Source organism: Pelophylax lessonae (genome assembly GCF_965119305.1).
Source record: "Pelophylax lessonae genome assembly, chromosome: 1".
Classification (NCBI taxonomy): Eukaryota; Metazoa; Chordata; class Amphibia; order Anura; family Ranidae; genus Pelophylax; species Pelophylax lessonae.
Window position 1 is genome coordinate 294,062,038 of NC_138768.1, and position 25,211 is coordinate 294,087,248.

Sequence of the window (25,211 nt, forward strand, 5' to 3'; positions counted from 1 at the left end):
TGAACAACGCCCCATCATTATTATTAGGGGAGTAATAGTGCCCCACCGTTGGTGTCAGTGGGAGAAATAGTGCCTTATTGTTGGTGTCAGTGGGATGAATAGTGCCCTACTGTCAGTTTCAGTGGCAGGAACTAGGCCCCACTGTTTCTGACAGTGGGAGATTTAATGACTCAAGGGCCGGATAAAAGTAAGCAAAGGGTAGAATCTGGCCCCCCGGGCCACATTTTGGAGACCGCCGCTATAAAGGATATAAGTTGTTCTGAATAACATATCTAAGTATTTGAGGCCATAAGGTCTTTATAGCTATAGACTTGTTTAGTTTTTAACTTATTTGGGAAAGTAAAATGATACATTCCTAAAGGTAATTTGGCTTAATAATGATTTATTGTTTGATATTTCTTTATTTGTTTAGAAAATTATTTTGTATATTTAATTTTAAGTTTTACTATAATTTGGAGAGTCAGGGTTCTGCTTCTTCCATTTTTTTTTCTCATGGGTTTTCTTGCTGTCTGTTACATAAAAACTAAAAACCCAGGGATTATTAACCACTTAACGACCACCCACCGCAGATTTACTGCGGCAGACAGCCGCTCCTGGGCAAACCGACGTAGTATTACGTTGCTCGCTCAGGAGACTCTAGGGGGCGAGTGCGTGCTCTTACCCCCACTCATCAGCCGGGGAGCCAGTGCATGTGACAGGTGGCTCCGATGGCAGCTGGCCACTCATGATCTCCCGCAGCTGAGAGAAAAGAACAGACGGCTGATGTAAACGCAGCCATCTGTCATTCTCCCTGAAGTGATCACAGAGGCTATGTGATCCTGCTATATAGGATCGCATGTCTCTGGGATGACAAGCCACGCCCCCTGACAGTTAGAATCATGCCCCTAGGGACACATTTAACATCTTGATCACCCATACTGTTAACCCCTTCCCTGCCAGTGTCATTTTTACAGTAACAGCGCATATTTTTAGCACTGATTACTTTAGTAATGTCACTGGTACCCCCAAAAGTGTCAAAAATGTCAGTTAGGGGTCCGATCTGTCCACTGCAATGTCGCAGTCCCACAAAAGAAAAAAGATTGCCGCCATTACTAGTAAAAAAAAAAAAAAAAACAATAAAAATGACATAAATCTTTCCCGTAGTTAGTAAACGCAATAACTTTTGCGCAAACCAATCAAAATACGCTTATTGCAATTTTTTTTACCAAAAATATGTAACAGAAAACAAATTGGCCTAAAATGTTAAAAAAATTTGATTTTTACATTTTTTCTTGAGAATTTCATATAAAAAAAGGGGAAAAATATTGTTATTTTTTCAAAATTGTCGCAGTTTTTTGGTTTATATCGCAAAAAATAAAAATTGTGTAGTAAAACTCCGCGCTTATGGAATAAATATTGGATACAGATATACTGTTAAATAAATCCTAGGCTGCAGCCTCCCTAAATTATAGTCAAAAGACTATAAAAAGAGTGAAGAGGGGGTGAGGGAATGGCGCTGCCTAGTGGCAAGAAATATATATATGTAAAAAATGTGGAGTGCCAAATGGATGTAGCAATAAATATGTAGGTTAAATATTCTGGGAATCCAATGTATATAAAAACCACAATGTATAAAAAATGCAGTTTAAAACACTAAAAGTATAAATATAAAATATTAAAAATCAGTGGGTCAAAGTGACATGTGCATGAGTGACACTGTCAAAAGTGACATGTGCATGTGTGACCACAAGTGTAAATAATATATGGACAAGTATATATAAATGAATAAGTACCAATAAATCAAAGTGACATGTGCATGAGTGACCACAAGTGATATGAAATCTGAAGGATATAAATTAATGCAGTATAAATATAGGTATCAATAAAATGAAGTGACATGTGCATAGATATCCAAAGGTGACATGTGCACATATATAAACTAGTGGCACATAAATAAATATGATATAAACGTGACTAAGTATCCAAAGGATCAGCCCAAATAGTGGATAATAAAGTGATGGAGTGATAAATAATATTATGAATAATTATTAAATGGTGATAAGGTGACTAAAAAAGTCCATTGATTGGTAGCAGGTGACAATCTTCGTGTAAATTATACACAATGAGTGACCCCGTGGTGGGCAGTGAGGTGCTCCGTGACCCCTCTAGTAAGTAGCGCACTCACCAGAGATACCCACCCCACACAGGGGTATAGAGCGGGTATATATGGTAATCCGGTAGGTGGGACCTTGCTTCCTCTATAGGTCCTGGATGGGACATCCTTGTGGGTCCCTGGTAGGTCCCGGGCTAGAGGAGGGTTCCTAGAGGAAGATGGCTGGGGTCTGGTGGAGTCCTGACAGTATGGAGTGTAAGTTCCGAAAATCCACGGTGTGTCAGCTCGTAGTGGTGGGATAGGTGTTATGAAATAAGGGAAAGGCACATAGTGTAATACTGTCGAACAGGGTTTATTTAGTTAAAGCAGGATAAAAGGTACTCACATTGGTGAAGTAACATACAAGCGGGGAATCATGCGCCTGGAGCGCAATACGATCCATGCCAAAATGCCGGAACTGGAAGTGATGCGACACGCTGTAATGATTAAGCACACAGTGTAGTGTGTGAAACGCGTCTACCTTGTCACTATTGTCACGTTGGGATGTCCAGCTAATAAATCTGGATTTTGACCTTATCTGGAGTGCCGCCAATCCTTTCTTTTTCATTCGTATATCCACGGAGGCGAGCCGGGGCATGCACCGGTGAGTTTCATCAGGCTTTTACACCACCTTGAGCAGTGAGTTCTTTTCCCTTGATAACATCATTAACAGAATGACAGAGACAAAGGTGCCCTGCCTTAGGACGGACCACGTCCACCTTTGCCTGTGGACACAGACACTGCAGGCATTGGAACATCTGCCTCTCCTTGTTGGCCTTCCAGACATGATGGGGGGGGGACTTTTTACCCACATTTTATAGATACTGGGAAATGTGTAATTGAATGTAATGTAATTCAATGAAAAGTGGTGTTTGGTGCCCTTTAAATTGAGGACCGATGCTGACAGGAACGTAAAAACTATAAAGAAAATAAAAAAAAGGGGGAAGACCAGCGTTGCAGTCAAAAGTCAAACAAACTGTGGCTGACAATCAAAAAAGGGGGCAGACAGGGGACAAAAAAAAAAAAGCAGCAACCAAAAAAAAAAAAAAAAGGGTATAAGGGTATACAGCATTAAATGTTATGTAAAGCTGTGTTAAACACTGCACTACACTAACACACTACACTGACACACTGTTCTCACACACTATACTAACACTAAACTAACACTCTACACTCAGATTTACAATAAATGAACACACTAGCTGCTAGTAGCAAATTGAGCCATGCTCTATCGACAGTATCTCCATTCCAACACACTACAAAAGATTTCTATGGGAAGTTACCTTTTATAGTGTAGGGGTGGGACTATGAGCTTTAAGCCGTGATTGGAAAAATGAATTATCACTTTGTCCAATCAGGGCTCTGACAGTGCTAATTGGCAAAGCCTTGCTGTAATGTTCCGGTACCTTTGGTACCCTAAATTACACTTTCCACAAGTGTATGCGCCCCACCATTTACTTTTGGAAAGGTGCGCATACACCTTTAAGACTGGAGCTGTCATCACTCAGCGCTGGACTAGATGGCTATTTAAGGCGTCGGTTCTCACTCACATGTGTTCGTTCAAACACCTTTACCTGGATGCTAACCTTGCTTGAAGCTTCCATGCTTGCAAGCTTACTTCGCTGACGGAACCTCGCTGCACTGATCCCTGTATCCCGCTACTGGATCATCCGCCTCTCCTGAACCACCCTTCGGCTGTATCGCTAATAGTGCTAAGTACCCCGCAGGGGAATTCTCTATAAACTTATACTAAGCTTACACTATCTAGCTCTGCATAGTAAAGACTGTTTATCACATCTGCATAACTAGATTGCTAGCTCTTGAGACTACTGCTACTTTTCTGCACTGGGTTGATCTCTTTTGTATGTCCACCTGCTATTCTATCATCTGCTATCATACAACATTGCTAAACCTTCCTGCATCCATCTGCTACTGTCTCACCTTCAAGTGTCTATCACCTACCACCTCCACTCAACCTATCCCTCAACCTTCATCATTGTGTTACCACATACATAAAGTCACTCTAGGAACCAGTTTGCTAATTGTGTGTATTTACTGGCTGAAATAAGACCTTCCACACATGATGAGTCATTGAGGTTGGGAATGGTATCTCAGCATATCTCTTACATGGCTACTGACGTGGAACTATTTCTGCAGCTGAAAATCCACACCATATAAGAAACGCAGGAGCGTTACAGATTGAACGAACCAAAAAATGGATTCAGCAGAAATAACCACTCAGGTGACACAATTAAAACAGCAAGTATCTGCGTTAATACACGCACTTGCTGAATTAAAAGAAGACAATCAGGCTCTGTCGCAGCAGGTAATTAGACTGACACAACTTACCTCTGCTCAGTCCCCTGAACCCAAGATAAATCCCCCTTTGGTATTTACAGGCGATCGCAAAAAATTTCGCGAATTTAAAAACGCATGTGAGTTACTTTTTTTGCTAAAACCTCGTACCTACCTTACTGATCACATTAAGGTTTGTACTATTATTTCTTACCTATCAAGCGATCCTCGAGCCTGGGCAGATTCTCTTTTTGAGAAAAACGACCCGCTTCTCAACTCCTATGCCTTGTTCCTGGCAGAGCTCACTAGCCTATATGATGACCCCAATAGGCAGAGTACTGCTGATCTTCAGTTAAGATCCTTGAAACAAGGAAGGAGGCCTGTAGAAGACTTTGTCGCAGAGTTCAAGAGATGGACCCTTGATTCAGAATGGAATGATGCATCTCTGAAAACCCAATTTAGGCTTGGCCTATCAGAAACCGTTAAGGACGAGCTCGCCCGAGCGGATCTGCCAAAAACCCTGGATGCACTAATACAACTCAGTATTACCATAGATAGAAGATTACGAGAAAGGAAGGCTGAAAAGATGGGAATGCCATTATCCGTTTCCTCTCGGAGTCTGGCCGTTGACCCCGTTCCTATGGAGATAGGAACCATACGCCCACCGCTATCAACTATGGAAAAAGCCAAAAGACGAAATGAAAATCTCTGCTTGTACTGTGCATCCCCGGATCACAAGATAAACGTCTGTCCCCTAGTCAACAAAAAGAAGGGTGAGTGTTCACATGTCTCCCTAGGAGGATTGACAACTTCATTCACTAACCCCTACATTTCTGTTTTTTTGACATTACAGTGGGACCAGAACAGGATTACTACTAAGGCCATGATTGACACAGGACCTTGTGGAAATTATATGGATATATGTTTTGCTGCTTTAAATAAAATTCCTATTATTTCTAAACTCAAACCTGTCTCAGTAAGTCTTATTACCGGTGTTCCGTTATCCTCTGGTCCGATCACCGATCAGACACAAGCACTTCTAGTCACTATTAACGAGTCTCATAGGGAGACTTCTACCTTCGATTTAATACCATCACCCCACTTTCCCATTGTGTTGGGACTTCCCTGGTTGCACACACACCAACCAACCATAGATTGGAAGAAACGGTCCTTGACCTTCCCTTCTTGTTATTGCGAGGAAACGTGTAACCTCCCGTTTTCCGGGAAGATTCTGTCTGTGGTGACAGACGAGATTGCACCACTATGTTATCAGGATCTTTCTGAGGTTTTTCTTGAGAAAAATGCTCAAGCATTACCTCCTCATCGAGACTATGATTGTAGCATTGATCTACTCCCAAATAGCAAATTGCCGTTCGGTCATGTTTATCCTCTTTCACAGGATGAACTTGCCCATCTCAAAACCTATTTGGATGAGAACTTGGAAAAAGGTTTTATTAGACCTTCCACTTCTTCCACAGCAGCAGGACTCTTTTTTGTTCGCAATAAAGATTCAAGTCTCAGACCTATCATCGACTACAGGAAATTGAATGCTATCACAATAAAAGATCGCTATCCTCTACCGCTTATCCCTGAGCTCATTGAGCAGGTGCGTGGAGCTACCTATTTTTCAAAATTAGACCTGAAAGGAGCATACAATCTCATTCGAATCCGTGATGGACACGAGTGGAAGACTGCATTCAGAACTAGATACGGATTGTTCGAATATCTTGTGATGCCATTCGGCCTATGCAATGCCCCTGCAGTTTTCCAACGATTTATAAACAATATTTTTAAAGACTTACTAGATGTCTGTGTTGTGGTATATCTGGACGATATACTTATATATTCACGGACCCTGTCTGAACACATAAGACATGTAAGACTTGTATTATCGAGATTGCTTGCACATAATCTTTATGTGAAGCTAAAGAAATGCTTGTTCCATAAAGATGAGGTACTCTTTCTAGGCTACATCATATCCAAAACAGGAATCGAGATGGACATGAGTAAAATATCCTGCATTCAGGATTGGCCTACACCAACTACACGCAAGGCGCTACAGCGATTCCTGGGATTTTCAAATTTCTACAGGAAGTTCATAAAAAACTTTTCTGCTATTGTGAGACCCCTCACACAGCTCACTAGCATAAAAATACCATTTAAATGGTCAGAAGAAGCAAATAAGGCTTTCCACTTGTTAAAGACAAGGTTTACTTCCGCTCCCATATTACGCCATCCAGACCCATCCCTCCAATACATTCTGGAGGTAGATGCGTCAAACCTGGCAGTAGGAGCAATACTCTCCCAACGACCAACTCACACTTCACCACTTCATCCAGTCGCCTTTTTTTCTAAATCCCTGAGCAGTCCCGAGATAAATTACCCCGTGGGTGAAAAGAAACTGCTTGCTATAAAATTGGCTCTGGAGAATTGGCGACATTTACTCGAAGGCACCCAATTAACAATAATTATATACACGGACCATAAAAACCTCCAATATCTTCAGACTAGCAAAACTCTCTCGCATCGACAGGTACGATGGTCACTATTCTTTCTAAGGTTTAACTTCCTAGTGACCTACACACCTGCAGATAAGAACAAAAAGGCGGATGCACTATCACGACTAACTGAAGAAAACTACTTTGAAATTCCTTCCGTTCCTATAATACCTCACAAACGCATTATTGGAGTTGTCCGTTCCTTGAAGGAAGAGGTTCTGCATGGTATAAGGTTGGATTCACCCCCACCACAACTAAATACCGATGCAGAAGGCTTCCTCTACTACAACGACAAACTTTACATACCACCTACCCTACGCACCAAGATCTTGGAATTATCGCATGATGTGCCTATGGCAGGACATATGGGTATGACAAAGACTTTCAATTTGATTTCTCGGCAATTCTGGTGGCCTGACATGAAAACATCTATACAAAAATTCGTCTCTTCATGCAATGTCTGTGCCAGGTCCAAAATTGACACTACGAGACCATCCGGTCTACTATGCAGTCTACCAATACCCCAAACTCCATGGGAGGTTTTGTCATTGGACTTCATCGTAGAATTGCCTCCTTCCAAAGGATTTAATACCATCTTGGTGTCAGTGGACCATCTGACAAAGATGGCACATTTCATTGCTATTCGCAGACTACCTTCGTCCAAACAAATGGCAGAACTCCTGATGAAACATGTCTTCAGATTACATGGTATCCCAAAAACTCTTTTGCCTGACCGTGGATCCCAATTTATTTCTAAATTCTGGCAAGAACTATGTCACATACTACGGATTGAGCGGAAGCTCACTTATCCTTACCATCCGCAGACCAACGGACAGACTGAAAGAGTCAACCAATGCATCGAGCAGTATTTACGTTGTTACACTTCTTACCAACAGGATGATTGGTTGGATCTTCTCCCCCTGGCAGAATTTGCCTACAACAATGCAACTCACAGTACAACCAAGCAGAGTCCGTTCTACTTGAACTATGGGTTCCATCCCTCTATTCTCCCTCCACGCATCCTTCCTTCAAATAACCCAGTAGCCTCAGACTATCTTACCCAAATAAAGGATTCTCTGGGTTTACTAAATACTACCATTGCACATGCTCACAGTCAACAAAAGAAGTACTATGATCTTCGTAGAAGACCTTCTCCACAGTATACTATCGGGGATCTCGTTTGGCTCTCAACAAAAAACTTGAGACTGAAGATCCCTAGCAAAAAGCTTGGACCTCTGTTCTTGGGACCTTTCCCAATCAAGAAACTTATTGGAAAAGCTGCAGTGCAGCTTACATTGCCAATGGACCTAAAAATCCATCCCATTTTCCATGTGTCGCTACTAAAACCCCATGTTCCGGACCAAGGAATAAGGCCTAATATTCCACCTCCCCCTCCTGTACAAGTTGAAGGTGGAGAAGAATACGAGATAAAAGAGATTCTGGATTCTCGTATCTACAGAAGAAGACTTCAGTACTTAGTTCGATGGAAGAACTATGGGCCCCAAGACGACACCTGGCTAAACACCTCTGACACATACATGCCCCTAGATTAATCCGCAATTTTCATGCGAGATACCCAGACAAACCAGCTCCAGAGGCCTTCAGGAGCAGGCCTTAAGGGGGGGGTATTGTAATGTTCCGGTACCTTTGGTACCCTAAATTACACTTTCCACAAGTGTATGCGCCCCACCATTTACTTTTGGAAAGGTGCGCATACACCTTTAAGACTGGAGCTGTCATCACTCAGCGCCGGACTAGATGGCTATTTAAGGCGTCGGTTCTCACTCACATGTGTTCGTTCAAACACCTTTACCTGGATGCTAACCTTGCTTGAAGCTTCCATGCTTGCAAGCTTACTTCGCTGATCCCTGTATCCCGCTACTGGATCATCCGCCTCTCCTGAACCACCCTTCGGCTGTATCGCTAATAGTGCTAAGTACCCCGCAGGGGAATTCTCTATAAACTTATACTAAGCTTACACTATCTAGCTCTGCATAGTAAAGACTGTTTATCACATCTGCATAACTAGATTGCTAGCTCTTGAGACTACTGCTACTTTTCTGCACTGGGTTGATCTCTTTTGTATGTCCATCTGCTATTCTATCATCTGCTATCATACAACATTGCTAAACCTTCCTGCATCCATCTGCTACTGTCTCACCTTCAAGTGTCTATCACCTACCACCTCCACTCAACCTATCCCTCAACCTTCATCATTGTGTTACCACATACATAAAGTCACTCTAGGAACCAGTTTGCTAATTGTGTGTATTTACTGGCTGAAATAAGACCTTCCACACATGATGAGTCATTGAGGTTGGGAATGGTATCTCAGCATATCTCTTACATGGCTACTGACGTGGAACTATTTCTGCAGCTGAAAATCCACACCATATAAGAAACGCAGGAGCGTTACACTTGCACCTGACCAGCTCCATCCAATTAAGGCCCCTAAAATGCACTGTGGGGCACTCAATGGACAAACATCCCGCTGAGCTACACGCAAATTCGGGTGTTTGCCGAACTGGCGACCAGGAAAAGTTTGGGCCAAACTTTTGCTTGGCTTGAACTGTTTGCCCATCTCTAACAATTGTTCATTGATGGCAGAAGTGGAACCCATCAGGAACTGGACACAGTTAGATCTACAAAATATTATGGCAACCCACAGCCCAGGGCCAGAGAATCAGCAAGTGGACTACTTGTCCAGAACAGCAGTAGATGACAATGAGTGGGCCTTGAGGTTTAAGGTGTTTGCCTGGCTAGCACAACGGAGGGGTTGACCTAAGATAGACCTCTTTGAACCTCATCAAAACAGCAAGCTGCAGGTTCCAAACTTCCTAAATGCCCAGGTAACAGCCATTGAATTGCTTACTTTTTTTCATGGTCAATGTTTTTCCTTTGACTCCACTTAGTAATAGCCAAGTTTATCAGGGGATGATGGCAGGAATCAGTGATGGTTCTGGCAATTCTGCCATTTTGGCCAAGACACCCTTGGTGGCTACTCACCATTCTACAACAAATTATATTCCCATTAATTCTAGGCTTGCTGTTTCAATGTTCATCCTTTCCCCTTTGTTCAACAGTATGAATCACTCCTATAATAAAGTATGAAGTCACTTAGATCAGTTCACTGTTGAAGGTGACTTTGATTCTGCAGAGCCTCAGGTGCAGTATGTGCTGACATGTCCAACATGGGAAAGGGTCTTAGCTTGAGTTCCCTCCAAGCACAGGTGTCTGCTCTGACAACATTTACTAAGATAGAGTGGGCTACCAATCCCTTAATCATTTAGTTCCTGAATGCAATACTCCACATCAGACACCAGAAGTTAAATCCTTGTTGGTTGCTATAGAAACAATTTCACTTTTGCAACAGTGTTAACAAATGAGCCCCTATGTACCAGTTAAAAAAACAATGGTGCTGTTATTAAGCACATATTTGCTTTAATATCTAAACAGCAAATGACACATGCAAATGGTTCAGCTGCCATGAGCTGTAACTACTGACATCTCCTAATTTATTTATAATTGCCTAAGTAGTTATTCTGTACCTATATCTCCGGATTGCCACAACTCTTTATTGATGCATTTTAAGCTTTGTGTTTATTAGTGTCTAATAAACATAATTTTAAGTGCTCTGTCCAATCTGTTGTCTGCACTGTGGATATCAATAATATTTTCACAATATCACGTAGATTTAATAAAATGTATGTCTCTGCACATAAATACATTATTAGAAGTAAAGCTATGCATCTAAGAGGTATGCCTTGCATTGAAAAACACAGAACTCTCTCTAGCTAATTGTCAGTGGTTCTTAGACGGGTATATCATGCTTTGATGTGATACTAATTAGTCTACAGCATTTGCTGGCCTTTTTATCCTTCCTGATTTAATTGAGGAAAATGTATGACTTACACATTGTGTCATGAAAGCTGCTTCATACATGAGTGAGATCATGGCCATGTCTTTAATCTGTGATGTTTTTAAGTTTGCTGCCTATGTTACAGGCATATTAAGCAGCAGTTCTCTACACAAGTGCAAAATCCGCCTACATCCATTAAGAAGCAGTCAGAAACAGAGGGAAAACAGTGCAAAAATAGAATCTTGTATTTAAAGAGGTAGCGGAAAGTATACATTCAGCTTTGGCAGATGGAGAATTTGTTATATTTAGTATTGATTTACAGCCACACTGTCAAATTGAAGAAAACTGATTGATTGTTTTTATGCTTTTTATTGATCTACAGACAAGCAGGCACTTTAGAAAAAAAAATGATTTGCAAAAAATAACTTGCAGGCTGTAAAAGGCATGTTGTATACTATGGGCCTTTTTTATTAAACCTTATGACACCAATGTGTACACAATTATATATGGAAGGGGCCTGATGTGATAAGCAGATTGCATTTTACTCCAGTGTTCACCTTAATGTGCACAAAGTCCCCACTTTTGAGATTTTTGGGTAATTCTCAGATATTTGTTTTCCTATTTAGGTATACCTCACGAGATACTCTCATAAGGCTAATGTCCTAACAATTGCCCATGATAAAAATTGTAACTCATTTTTATTCACTAAACTGAAATGCTGCTTTGTCAGGGTCAATTTTCTACAGTTCTACAGAAAAAGACCCATTCTAATTGGCTGCCATGGGATTTTGCACTTCATATTGCTTTATTTAATACTCTCGTAATCAACATGTAATGTGCAATCAAAACCACTGAAGGCAAACAACAGCACCCAATGCTAGTATATAACTATATGTATATAATGCTTTACTTAAGGCAAACAGCTAAATATATTATTGATATGCATATGTGGGAGCTTTATTACCTAACTAAGTATTTCTGTCCACCTTACCTTGAGATATTCACTGCTCTCCCAGAGAGAAGAGCCAGTCTGTTGAACATATTTTTCTCTACTGCAGTAAAGCTACATAGTTAGGTCACCTCCCTTCCCCAGCATGTCATTAGACAGTAAAGAAGCAGCAGCAGGAGGGTGAGGCTATCTCTCTGTTCTTTTTAACCATCAGTATGTTCTTTGTTAGAACATTTGCATGCAGAATAGATATGTGCATTTCGTTTTGGTCCGAATGTAAATTCAGGCACATTTTTGATTATTCTGAGATTCGAATGTATCCTAATCACTGAATGAAATAGTTATGAATTTAGTTGAAATGGGTTTAATTTGGTTTAGTTTTTTGTTTTCCAATGAATTTCAAATTTTTGGAACGATTCAAATTCAGATTGGTCAAAAAATGTTCGACTGATTCCAATTCTGCATGAAGAATAGCTGGTTGTTAATGAGCGGGCCAGGAAGCCTGATCCAAATTCCAATCGTTACTAAAATTTGGAATGCATTAGAAAATTATTAAACAAAACAAAATTAGGCAAAACGAAACTACTGTAAGGCTCCGTTCACATGTAGGCATTTTGGGGAGTTTTTCTGCTCTAGGAGCAGCTCTCAAAACGCCCAACAAGACAAATCCTATTTATTTCAATGGCCCCTGTTCACATCTGAGCGTTTTGACGCTGTGAGCAAAACGCCCAACGCTCAAAAAAGTACATGAGCTTCTTTTTGGGCAGATTACAGGCGTTTTCCATTGGTCTCTATTCAATCTAAAAACGCCTGCACAAAAATCGCGGTACAAATCGCGGTAAAAATCGCGGTAAAATTGCGGTAAAATCGCGGTAAAAACGCCGTAAAACGCTACGCTCAGGTGTGAATGTAGCCTAAATGAATTCCAAAATGATTCAATGAAACTAAATTAGTAACATAACAAATCTATCCGAAACAAAACGAAATGTTCCGTTCTGTACATGTCTAGTGCAGAACACCTGTTTGGCCCCAAATTATTCTCCTCACACTGCAAGTTTGAGACCTTTTAACGTTTGATGCTTTTAAAAATACATTTAAAGTAGAACCTAAGTTAAAAAATATTTCTAGGGTTCTATGTTCATATATTATACTGAAAAAAACATACTTTTCTAGTGTGTACACTGCTTGTGGTGTGTGTGCAGTGCAGTGTAAACTTCTGGCCCAGTTAAAGCATCTATAAGTTGTAGAAAATTGAGCCAGGTGTCAAACAATGTATCTCCTGTGTGCTTTAAATACAAACATTTTTGGATGTAATAACATACAGTTTTTAAACATATATTTACCTATGAGAGAAACCTTAAGAGCCCATTCACACTAGCACGACTTGTGAGGCGACTTGTGTTGCCCCAGGTCGCTTGACATAACAAAAGCAATGTTAATCAATCAGTGCCGTCTTAATTGGCACTACTGAAGTCGCTCCGACTTCAGAAAAGGGTCCTGTACTACTTTGAGGCGACCTGTGATCCGACTGTCCCATATACTTCAATGGGAGTCGCCTCCTTATCTTAATCGACACGACTTGTTATCAGACTTTCCAGGAAGAAGAAAGAGATTAGCCAGGCATTCCCCACAGACAAAGTCGCCTGTCTCTTCAAAGTAGTGCACAAGCCTCTTCCGAGTCTCTAGTCTCTAAACAAGTCTCTTCAAGTCACGGGGCGACTTTCTGGTCGTGGTAGTGTGAACCGGCTCTTATTGTCTTCCCAGGAGAAAACTGTAGCCAAATACATTCAGATTGAACACCATTAACACCTACCAGAACATTTTTACACTCCCTTTCCCCCTCCTGCAAAAGAAAGCTATGTAACAGTAGTGCCATAGCTGAGCTTTTATTTTGTTTTGTTGTAAACCATACTAATTCATGTAACTACTGTCATAAATGGAGAATGAATACTAAGAACATAATGCTGGCATAAAATAAATCTCTATTGTGGGGATAAGCAACCTCAGAAGTTTTTAGAAACCATTTACCTAGGGTTTGGGTTGCTAGATCCTAGCCCAACCAACCTGAGTTATCCCTCCAGGAGGCTGTTACCTGTAGTGGCTGAGGCATTCCCAGCCCAGCTGCTGCCTGTATACAAGGGATGTGTATATGTGTGGCTACGGGTCAGGGAATACCTTGGTCCATTATGATTGGCTTAGTACAGGTGATAGCTTTTTGGCAGGCTTGCTGGGGGGGGGGTCAAACTTGGATCCAAACACACCTGAACTCCTCCCTACTAGAGACCCAGACACCTAAATGTACACCACTGTGGGTCTCATATATAAGTGTTTGCTCATACTAGCGGTCATGTGATTTAGGCTATCATTGCTGGGAGTTTGAAAGCAGCAATATCTTATTCATAGCAAGAATTACGTACTTTTTACTTAAAATAATAATGTAATTTGGTAACACTGACATGTACCCTATTGATTCATGTGAAGTGTGAATTTTAATGAGAGGTCCACTTTAATTACCCTCTGTATTGAGCTGCTTGCATTAGATACTTAAGGATATGCAATACGTTTTTGTATTCTGGGATTATGGATTATGACCAATGCTTTAAACTAGTGAGTCTCAGCATTTGTTATGTCAAGGGTCACTTGGCAACACTTTTAAAGCAGTAAGAACAGTTTTGTAGTAAAAATATCTGAGTGGAAAACTATATTTTTTACTGTTCTATTAGGGATAGAATATGAGGTTTAAATAAAAACATTTTAAGAACAAAAATTGTGCAAAGAAGGGCTTATGATTTATGACCAGGGACATGCAGCAATTAGGGGACCACCAGCAACCTGTTCTAAAATATCATTATTATTGGCAATCCACAGATCTCATCATAGGTGAAATAATTATACGGATTAATTCAGTAGCCTGTTTACATATAACCTATAGTCAAAGTGGTATTTGAAGAAAAAAAAAATTTCGGTTGCAGCTCCACTTACATCCCCGGTCAGGTGTCCTTTGCCATATGTGTCCCATTATGGGGATTTCCCCTAATTCTGTACTGTAGACAGGAAGTGATTTGAAATCTCTCCAAATTGAGGGAAATACTCTGAAAGTTGTCATCATAACAAGCCTTCCCATTGGATGATTTTCCCTCTATTCCTGTTGTGGTAACAACTCAACATTTTTAAAGAATACAGATTTCAACATGTATTACATTATCATACAGCAAAATGTATGTTTTTTTCTGCATGTAAACACATAGAAGTGTGAACATAGTGTGTTTATGTCAGGCCTGGGCTCACAGCAACTTTCTTCTCTGTGCTCAGGCTGCTGAGCTGTCGGGTAATTGTCAGCACTCATTGTTTTCTCAGTGGCTCACCTGGTTATCATTATCTGCTCATCAGTCCAACCTACACCCAGCCCCTTCTGGTTATTTAAGCTGCCTTGTTCATTCCTTTCCTGCCTTCGCCTGGATATCTGGAGGTTCTCTGCTGTGTTCCTGTGAAAGACTTTGTCAGACTGACGTCTCTTCTGGTTCCTCATCCTGTTTCTCTGCCTTTGGCTACGCTGATTTCTGGGTTCCTGATCACTGGGTTGTCTGACTTCCTGTTTTGGCTACCGACCCCTGGGTTATGTTTTACCATTACATTAAAAGCATGATTTAGCTGCATTTTCTGTCTCAGTCTGATTCATGGTTCCCGACAGTAGGCAAGGCCATGAATTCAGAAGATGCAGGCAATCCACCTAGTGGTAATATTTTTTCCATATTGGATGAGCAGGACCACTGCATGGATCAGTTAACCATAGCGTTACAGATGCTCCTGATTCGTTTTTTGATATAAAACCAGCATTATCCCTCACAGGTTGTGACAGTCTGACTCCTCATGTGCCTCCCTCACACCCTTGGAACAGTGCGGATGGACCGATACCTTATTCACAGCGAACCAGGCTCTGATTCAGGCTCCATCCCCGCCCAGCTGACATCAGAGACACTGTCATCTAAGATGGCTGACAGCACGGCTTCCCTGCTGCTGGCCTCTCAGCCCCATACGTCACCTCAGCTCCTATGCTGTAGGGGGAGGAATTTGGAAAACTAGCCCAGGCTGTGGCTTCCCTGCTATCACCCACCATTACCTCAGTGCTAGATAAAGCTGTCACAGCAGGAATTGGTCCGCTTCGCATTGAGCTCAGAGACCATGCTAGCAGACTCACACACACACACACTGTATTTTAGATCTGGAGGAAGAACTCCAGAGCTCACAAGTTCTACTTTAAAGTATATACATTGCAATTGACTTTGTTGTCATATAGTAAAAAAAATTGCTGAAAAAGAAGCAGAGTTTAGCCTCATCTACAAAAGTGTTGTATCTTCCGAGTCAAGCTCTTGCCGTCTACTGCTCTTTGGTGCTACCAGTTGTACCTCCACATCACACATTTTGAGGAAAACTAAAAAAATTTTATTCTTGCCTCTCCAGAAGGAAACAACAGTACAAATACACCTAATTTTCTCTAAAACAGAATTAGTGGTGTTATACTTTTTAATATAAGACTTGTTGATATACTTCATAGTATGAGAACCTGTTATTAAATTTAAATTAAATAATGGTGAGCTGCCAGAATAGTTCCCATTTCCTACCTGTTCACAGAGGGTTCCAATAAGCCCTTCCAAGTCTTGTTTTTCATGAAGTACCATCTGTTTTTCCTCATACTCCTGCTCTAACTGCATCTCAAACTGTCGAAGCTAGAAACCGGAAGAGGAGGACAAAAAGGGTTATAAAATATTCATCTTCATGCAATCTGATTATTTTTATTTTTTAATTTTCTGTAATAAGTGTCTGAACACGTCTGGGGCTACTTTAATTTCCTATATTTTATATACTTACATATAGGTTTAAAACTTTGATCTTCATCAATCTAATTTTTTTTTTCTCCAGGGCTTCAACAAATAACCTGGAGACATTTATCTTTTTATGGCTCTGCCTGGATAAGTCGTATCTGCTTGAACCAGCCCGTTTTAGATAGAGCCTGTTTATAGCCATATTACATGGTTGTCCTCATGACAAGTTGCTGTATTCTGTAATTTTTTTTCTTTATCTAAATAACAAGACTCGCAAATCTACTTTTGTTGTTCACATTGCTTAGCTAGCCCATTTGTCATGGACTAATTCTCTTATTAATAACCAAGCCTGAATGTTTTGGTTGCACACCCAGGTCAATCAGCAGGTGGCAGTGCAGATAAATTCTAAGATTACAGTTCATGGTTCCCTAAATTTTTAAAAACATGTTGCATAAAATGATTTTAGATATCATCCCTAATGTATGTAAATATATTTTATAAAAAACGTGCATTTATACATCCCTACTCTACTCTACCACTTACAATTTGTACTGCAAAATATATGGCTTGTATACTTGGGTTTGAGTTGTTCACTTTAAGGTCAACACAGAGGACAAGGGGCACTCTTTACGTCTAGAGAAAAACAGATTTTGTCTCCAAATATAGAAAGGTTTCTTCACCATAAGAGCTGTGAAAATGTGGAATAGACTCCCTCCAGAGGTGGTTCTGGCTAGCTCACTAGATTTCTTTAAAAAAGGCCTGGATTCTTTCCTAGGTTACTTAATATAAATGGGTACTAAATTTTTTTTTAGGTAAAGTTGATCCAGGGAATATCAGATTGCCTCTCGGGGGATCAGGAAGGAATTTTTTTCCCCTGCTGTAGCAAATTGGATCATGCTTAGCTGGGGTTTATTTTCGCCTTCCTCTTGATCAACAGCGGGTATAGGATTGTGTATATGGGATTGTATGGTAGGGTTTTCAATACTGTTTTTTTTTTTTTTATGCTTGAACCGGATGGACCTGTGTCTTTTTTTCAACCTGACTAACTATGTAACTATGTAACACAATGGCTATACTTTTATTTGTAACCAAATATGATAATACATTAGTGATAAAAAATGCTAAAATTGAAGCATTTGTTTGTTCTTAATTAATGACCAGTTTTAAATGCCTTTGTCAACATCAGCACTTGCCAAGAAACATCTAGTATAGTTTTCCCTTTACAATTTGTTGGGCATTTCAGGAATGTAATCCCAAATGACAATATTTACTCTAAAACAAAAATGTATTAAATAAAAACAATTTAGTGAAAGGGGAAATTACAACAACATTATATAAAAAGAAAAAAAAAATTATGACAATCCCCCTGTGGTAAAAATAAATATTATTCAAAGTAGGATATGTTAATTTTTTTTATTCATAATGAATTACAATCCCGTACCCAAAACGCACATATGCCCTTCTAGCACAGTTTCATGCTTGAATTAGTCACCGATCATTAACATACCCTTCTTTGACATGACTGGCGAATATCCTCCAGTTCTTCCTCCTTGTCCTCCAATTCTTTCTGATGCATCTGTTTCATACGCTCAATTTCCATTTCAAAACGGACTCGCATCTGTTGTGGAAGAAGAAAGAAATGTCTTTTAGTTTCAGTGTATCAATAAAGATTAACCAGACAAATGATCCACAATGCATGTCTCTCAGTTATTTGTGTCTTGAGAGTTTGCGCCCACTGGGTTCTGATGTAAGGTTGAGCCAGGCTGACAACCCTGTTCCTAGTTTTTGTCATCTCCATATGTCTTCTTCATATCCAGTATTTTTTTATATACAGCATTGAGCACTCTATGCAGTGTACTTACCAGCTGAGCCCAGTGGCTCCTCTTTTGCTCTGCAACCATATTTCTCCGTAAACAGACAATCATGTCACTGGTTAGATGCAAGTACAGTTGTAAGGAACTTAGCACTAGGGCTGGGAAGGTACATTTAAAGCCCAACTTCACCTATTTTATTTTTTCCAAAATTTTCTCCACTTTTGTGTGAGTGTATAAGCACTTTTGAAGCATGCCCCCTGCCTGACACAAGAGCAACAGTGGAAGAGATAATAGTGAGCACATTACAGCCACTTGGTTTCTTTTGAGGTTTGTATATTGGTATGTAATAAAATGACGGGGGGTGTGGTGTGTGTATGTGTGGTGTGTGTGTGTGTGTGTGTTTGTGTGTGTGTATCAGACTGCTGGGATTTTTATAGTAGCTGAAGATTGACTTTAAAGGAGTTGTAAAGGTAAAGATAAAAAGGGTTCTGTGTGTAGCAGCCTCCCCAGCACCCTCTAATACTTATCTGAACCCCTATCTCTGTCCAGCGATGTCCACGAGTCCCTCGGCCATCCGGGACTCTCCCTCCTTATTGGCTGAGACACAGCAGCGGTACCATTGGCTCCCGTGGTTGTCAATCAAAGTCAGTCAATCAAGAGAGAGAAGGGGTGGGGCCAAATGTCAGCTCTGTGTCTGAATGTACACACTGAGCTGCAGCTCAGCTCTGGTACCCCCATAGGAAGCTGCTTGCTGTGGGGGCACTCAAATGAAGGGAAGGGCTAGCAGCAGTAAAGTGGGACCTGAGAAGAGGAGGATCGGGGCTGCTCTGTGCAAAACCACTTCACAGAGCAGGTAAGTATAACACGTTTGTTATTTAAAAAAAAAAACTACACTTACAATCACTGTAATCTTGGTAATAAAATTATACCAATAGACTGCCCACTAATTGTATAAGCAAGGGCTTGCATCACAGGTCCACTGCCAGTGTTGGATCTCATCAAAGTAATCCCTGTTTCAACCCAGTTGTTGGCTATTATAACAGATATATTCTCCATCTCAGTCTCTATCATTTCTCATGCACTTGATACCACCTCTTGAAACTACAGAAGTGGTACTTTAGTTCTTAGTAGCTCTGTAAAGCCTTCCTAAACAGAAGGTATTCACCTTTCTCATTCCATCACATATCTCAAAAATAACATTATTTTTTTTAGTTAGCAGATCTATGTAAATAATTGCTTTATGCCACCACACCATTGGACGGAAATAGCCTAATATTCTGAAAAAAGACTGCATACAATTTTTTCAGGCTATTTGGCAATCATCACTGCATTTTATGGAAACCATTGCTTCTATGTAAAATAGCTTGGGATCCTACAAAACAGTATAACCATACAGGTTTTGGAGGGACTAGACTAAAGCCCCGTACACACGTACTGATCGTCGGCCGAACGATCGGCCGTCTTTTGTCCAGGGCTGTCCTGTCTGTTGAAAACTGCAAAAGACTGCACACGAATTTTGTCGGCTAACAACAGCCGACTGCAGAAGTGATGTCATGTGATGGTTAACTTTCCGTGTGTTTTTTCTTCTCTGAGCATGCCCAGTCTTGCTAATCTGCTGTCTGTCGGCCGAAATCTGTACTGACTGGCAAACAATCGGCCGTTCTGGTGACGGCCAACAAATATTTTAAAGTCTGCACGACAGATTCTGTTCGGCCGAAAATGCGCTGTCGGCTGTCGGAAGCATCATACTAACAAGCCTACAATCGGGCGATCGGTCGGCGGCCGAATATTTACGGCCGACAATCGGTACGTGTGTACGGGGCTTTAAACAATCAAGAAGCCATAAACTCAAATCAGCACGAGAAAGTCTTTCTATAACAGAAGGTTATCCCAATAGTGGTATATAGGTGCACAATCATTTTGGCCCAGCATACATGTTCCTGATTGTATAAGACACCTGTGGCAGAAGAGGTCTTATTTCTGGGAAACTGCAAAATGATGCATTTCAGGATATACATTTTTTATTTACTTACATTTTCCCTCAACATAGAGTGCTCTTAGGCACACAATTGTTTTCTGAATTGATATTTATCAACCAACAATCACCTCAAGCCCATGAGTAGCCTTAAAGTGGAGCTCCACCCAAAAGGTAACGCTCTGCTTATCTGCTTCCTCCTGCCTCTGCTGCCACATTTGGTACCTTTCGGGGGGAAGGGGGAAAGGGTACCTAGTCTTGACATGTACCCTCTCCAGCGTTCGGCTCAGTTTGCTGCAGCACTGCAGCCCCCCGCAGCCTTCTGGGACACTTCACATGTCCAAGAAGACTGTGACCCATTCACAAAGTGCAGCACACATCACGCATGTGCAGTAAAATCCAGCTGTGAAGCTGCAAGGCTTCACTGCCTGCTGCTCTTAGTCAAGATGGCGGCGCCAGCAACAGATAGCCAATCAGCTATAAAGAATCGTCTCAGGTGAGGACACCGCTGGATTCCTGGACAGGTATGTGCCCTAACATTAAGGCCTCATGCACACTGAACGTTTTAACCACTTTAAAGAGGAAGTTAACCCGTTTTAAAAAATGTGAAAAAAAACCTGTAAAGACAAAGGCATAATGAGCTAGTATGCATCGCATACTAGCTCATTATGAAGTACTTACCTAAAAACTAAGCCCCCTCAGTGCCGACAGGACGGCCGACATGTCCGGCCATCCTGCTTCCTGGATCTCGTCCTCCGGCCATCTGATTGGCCGGGGGCATGACTACATCACTCCCGCGCTTGGGTGCGGGAGCTGCCGTTCACGGCACTAGGATCTGAAGGAATGGCACGGGTGGCCATTCCTTCAGAGCGCATGCACCCATGATGTCATCGGCTGCATGCACTGTAAATATCTCCTAAACAGTGCAAGTTTAGGAGATATTTATAGCACCTATAGGTAAATGTAAACAAAAGGGGTTTACAACCTCTTTAAGACCCGAAGGATTTCCCCCCGTCCTGACCAGGCCCTATTTTGCAATTCGGCACTGCGTTATTTTAATGGACAATTGTGCGACACTATAACCAAATAAAGTTGATGTCCTTTTTTCCCACAAATAGAGCTTTCTTTTGGTAATATTTGATCACCTGTGCGATTTTTATTTTTTGTGCTATAAACAAAAAAAAAGAGCAACAATTTTGGAAAAAAAACAATATTTTGCACATTCTATTATATGACATTCTCAAAAAAAAAAAAAAAAATCTAAATTTTTTAACATTTTAGGCCAATTTGTTTTCTGCTACATATTTTTGGTAAAAAAATCACAATAAGCGTATTTTGATTGGTTTGCACAAAAGTTATCGCGTCTACTAAGTACGGGAAAGATTTATGTAATTTTTACTAGTAATGGCGGCAATCTGCGATTTTTTGCGGGACTGTGACATTGCGGTGGACAGATCGGACCCCTGACTGACATTGTTGACACTTTTGGGAGGACCAGTGACATTACTACAGTAATCAGTGCTAAAAATAAAAAATATGCAGGCAGGGAAGAAGTTAACATTATGGGTGATCAAGGGGTTAAATGGGAGCCTAGGGGAGTGATTCTAACTGTGGGGGGGGGGGTGGCTTCTGAAATGACCATAGAGACATGTGATCCTATATAGAAGGATCACATGGGCTCTGTGATCATTCTAGGAAGAAGAAGAACGGTCAGCTGTGTTTACAACAGCCGACCATCCTTCTCTCTCAGTGGGGAGTGATCGCGGGTATCAGGCAGCATTGGAGCAACCCTGGCGCACGCTTGCCCCTTAACTCCCGAGAGCAAGCGACATACAGCTACGACGATTCGCCTGGGAGTGGCTGCCTGCCGCCGTATAACTGTTTAACAGGTTAAAATTGGCAGTAGCTTTGTAGTGAGTTTTTCAGCGTTTTTTTAGTGTTTTTGCATTGGTGTTTTTCAGCATTTGGTTTTTTTGGGGGGGTTTTTAGCACAAAATCACTTCTCTGCTATTTAGTAACTCCAATATTCCCACAATGCAATGCTTGCCAGAATTGCATCTCATGGGTGTACACACCCATGCGATAAGATTTAGGTGTGGGGGAAAAAAGGGTCATAAAACGTTTTGGTGCACACCCATGCAATGCGATTCTGTCAAGCTCACTGCATTTTGCAATCTGTTTCGGGGTGTCGTTCATGGAACATTAAGCCCCCATTCACATTGGGCAGATTTGACATGCGATTTGACATGTCAAATCCCAAGCGAAATCAGAGCCTATTGCCGGCAATGTCCCTGTCCAAATTGGTGCAACACTGACTTTATGGCGCTGCGCCGATTCCAAAAAGTCGTTTCTGCATTTCTTTTGTGACTTCAGAGCGATTTCAATAGACATCTGTGCATGAACCCATACAGATCTCTGTCAAATTGCCCCCGAACTTGTGCTGACATGCGAGTTTTAAATAGTGCGAGTTCAGCTTAAATGGTTTCAAACCTGCCCTCAGTGTGAACTGGTGCTGTTGTCAGCAATAGGCTTTGATTTGACATGCGATTCGACATGATACATCGCATGCCAAATCTGCACATTGTCAACAGGGCTTCATGTTCCATGAACAATACCCCCGAAACAGATTTCAAAATTCAGTGCACTTGCCAGAATCGCATCGCATGGGTGTTTACACCCATGCAGTTGGGTTAGGTGTGAAGAAAAAAAGGGTCATACAACATTTTGGTTCAAATGTGATGCAATTTGAGCCATACAAAATATATGGCTCAAATTGCATCGCACAGACATCACATGTGATGTGCACAGGAATGTGGTGTGTTGTTGGTGCAAATCACATGCGGTGTTCAGCATACACCAGTGCAAACTCAGACTCTCTTCCATGAATGACACCTCGAAACAGAACCCAAGCTTAAAAAAGCAATGGAATCAAAAAATTTCAAAAATTGCCAGTTAGCAGAGTTTTTTGGTGTTTTTTTTGTGTTTATCAGAGTTTGACGTTGGAGCGTTTTTACAGCTGAAAAACGCCACTCGAAACCCACTAGTTTTCAGGTTTTTTTCAAGCCAGAAAACGCCCCTGCCAAAAACTGCTGATAACAGCCTATGTGTGCATGGAGACATAGGATAACATGCTGGGGCGTTTATTAGCTGCAGAAAAAAACGTCTGACGTCAAAAACAACTGCTGTAAAAACATCCAGTGTGCATGAGGCCTAAAAGTCAGCAGCTACAATATTTTTAGCTGCTAACTTCATTTTTTTTTTTTTTTGGGGGGAGGGGGCTGGAGATCCTCTTTCGTATAGTATCATATTTATTCAGGATTTATATAACGCCAAATGTTTGCGCAGCCCTTTACAGCATGAGGGCAGATAGTACAGTTACAATTCCAATTCAATACAGGAGGAATAAGAGGGCAATAATTTTAAAGCGGTGTTCCAGCTTCCCCCGTCCAAAAATTCAAAGTCAGCAGCTACACGCACTGTACACATACTGTAGCTGCTGACTTTTTATATTAGGACACTTACTGTACCTATCCTGGAGTCCAGCGATGTCGGCACCGCAGCCAATGTTTCCATCGGCTGTCGGGTGCTGCCGCCACCATTGCCGTTAAGGGAACCCGGTAGTGAAGCCTTGCAGCTTCACAGGTGGGTCCCTACTACGCATACCCATAAAATAAATGAATGGATGATATCTTATAGAGCATTCAGCACAGTGCAGTGAACCCCAAAGCACCTTTCTAAATCAAGGACATCTATATAGCATAGGGTAGTAGTAATATGTTAAATCAGATGATAAAATAGCTAGAAAGGTGTCATCATAGCTAGAAAGGTGTCATCTTCTTTCCTTCTTTATTATCGGATTTAACATATTACTACTACCCTATGCTATACAGAAGTCTTTGATTTAGGAAGGTGCTTTGGGGTACACCGTGCTGAATATTCTATGAGATATCCTCCACTCATTGATTTTAAAGGTGTATTCGATTTTAATATTTATTTGTAAAGTTTTATGTATAGTTGTGTATGAGTAATTTTTATGAGTTGTGAGAGAGCACCTTTAAGTCCCATACACTTTTATTTCTTCTTTTTTTGATAAATTTGATACATTTCATTAGGGATGTGGTGCCTATTATCTGCACAAGTGACAAATAAAACAAAATCTTACACACTTGCATTTTTTTTAAAGAGAAACAAGTTTCTTTTTTCTTGCAGAAAAAAGCATTACACCATATGAATAAAAGTTCATCTTTCTAAGCACCCCTGCCAGTTTTAATCTGAGTCCCAACCCTTTCCCCTCTCATTTTACTTGGTCTACATGTAAATGTGCAGAAAAAAAAAAAATGCTATGTGAAGTAAAAATGTATTTTTATATTGAATGTTATCATTACAGGTACCGTATTAGCACAATACAACATTTTTGCTTTATTGGACCTTTAGGCGAGGCTCTCACTTGAATGTTGGCTTCTTCTGCATATTGTCACATGCATTTTTATGGGCATAAGCATTTTTTTTATTTAGGCCAATTAAAAGCAGGTTACCAGCAGAAGGATATGGTTGTTAGTCACGAGCATGAGCAAATCACTGTATGTTTTCACAACGTTTTTGTGCTTTTGTAATGGATGTAATACTGGTTATATTAGTGAAATGCCTATTTCACTTTATGGTGAATACCTTATGTATATATGTATATATGTTACTGCTGAGATTTACTACCTTACTCAAAATGCAATTAGATCACCCCTCCTTTCGGAGAAGCAAGATGGCGATTGAACATGGAGACAACACCCAAAATAAGACCTCTTGATATCCTGGAAGAAAAACATGGACACATAGATACTCCAATCAATCCAATCACCACCTTATACGTATT

The 25,211-nt window shown here is 40.8% G+C and overlaps 1 protein-coding gene across 1 annotated transcript in view; it reads right to left on the reverse strand.

Annotated features, from left to right (window-relative positions):
- Positions 1-25,211, reverse strand: part of MYO18B (myosin XVIIIB) — an 842,989-nt gene that overhangs the window by 272,604 nt on the left and 545,174 nt on the right. The window contains exons 33-34 of the mRNA XM_082258232.1: positions 18,063-18,173; positions 16,355-16,459 (exon numbers count right to left, since the gene is read on the reverse strand). Of these exons, the coding sequence (XP_082114358.1) occupies positions 16,355-16,459; positions 18,063-18,173 (216 nt within the window). The remainder of the gene's footprint in view (positions 1-16,354; positions 16,460-18,062; positions 18,174-25,211) is intronic.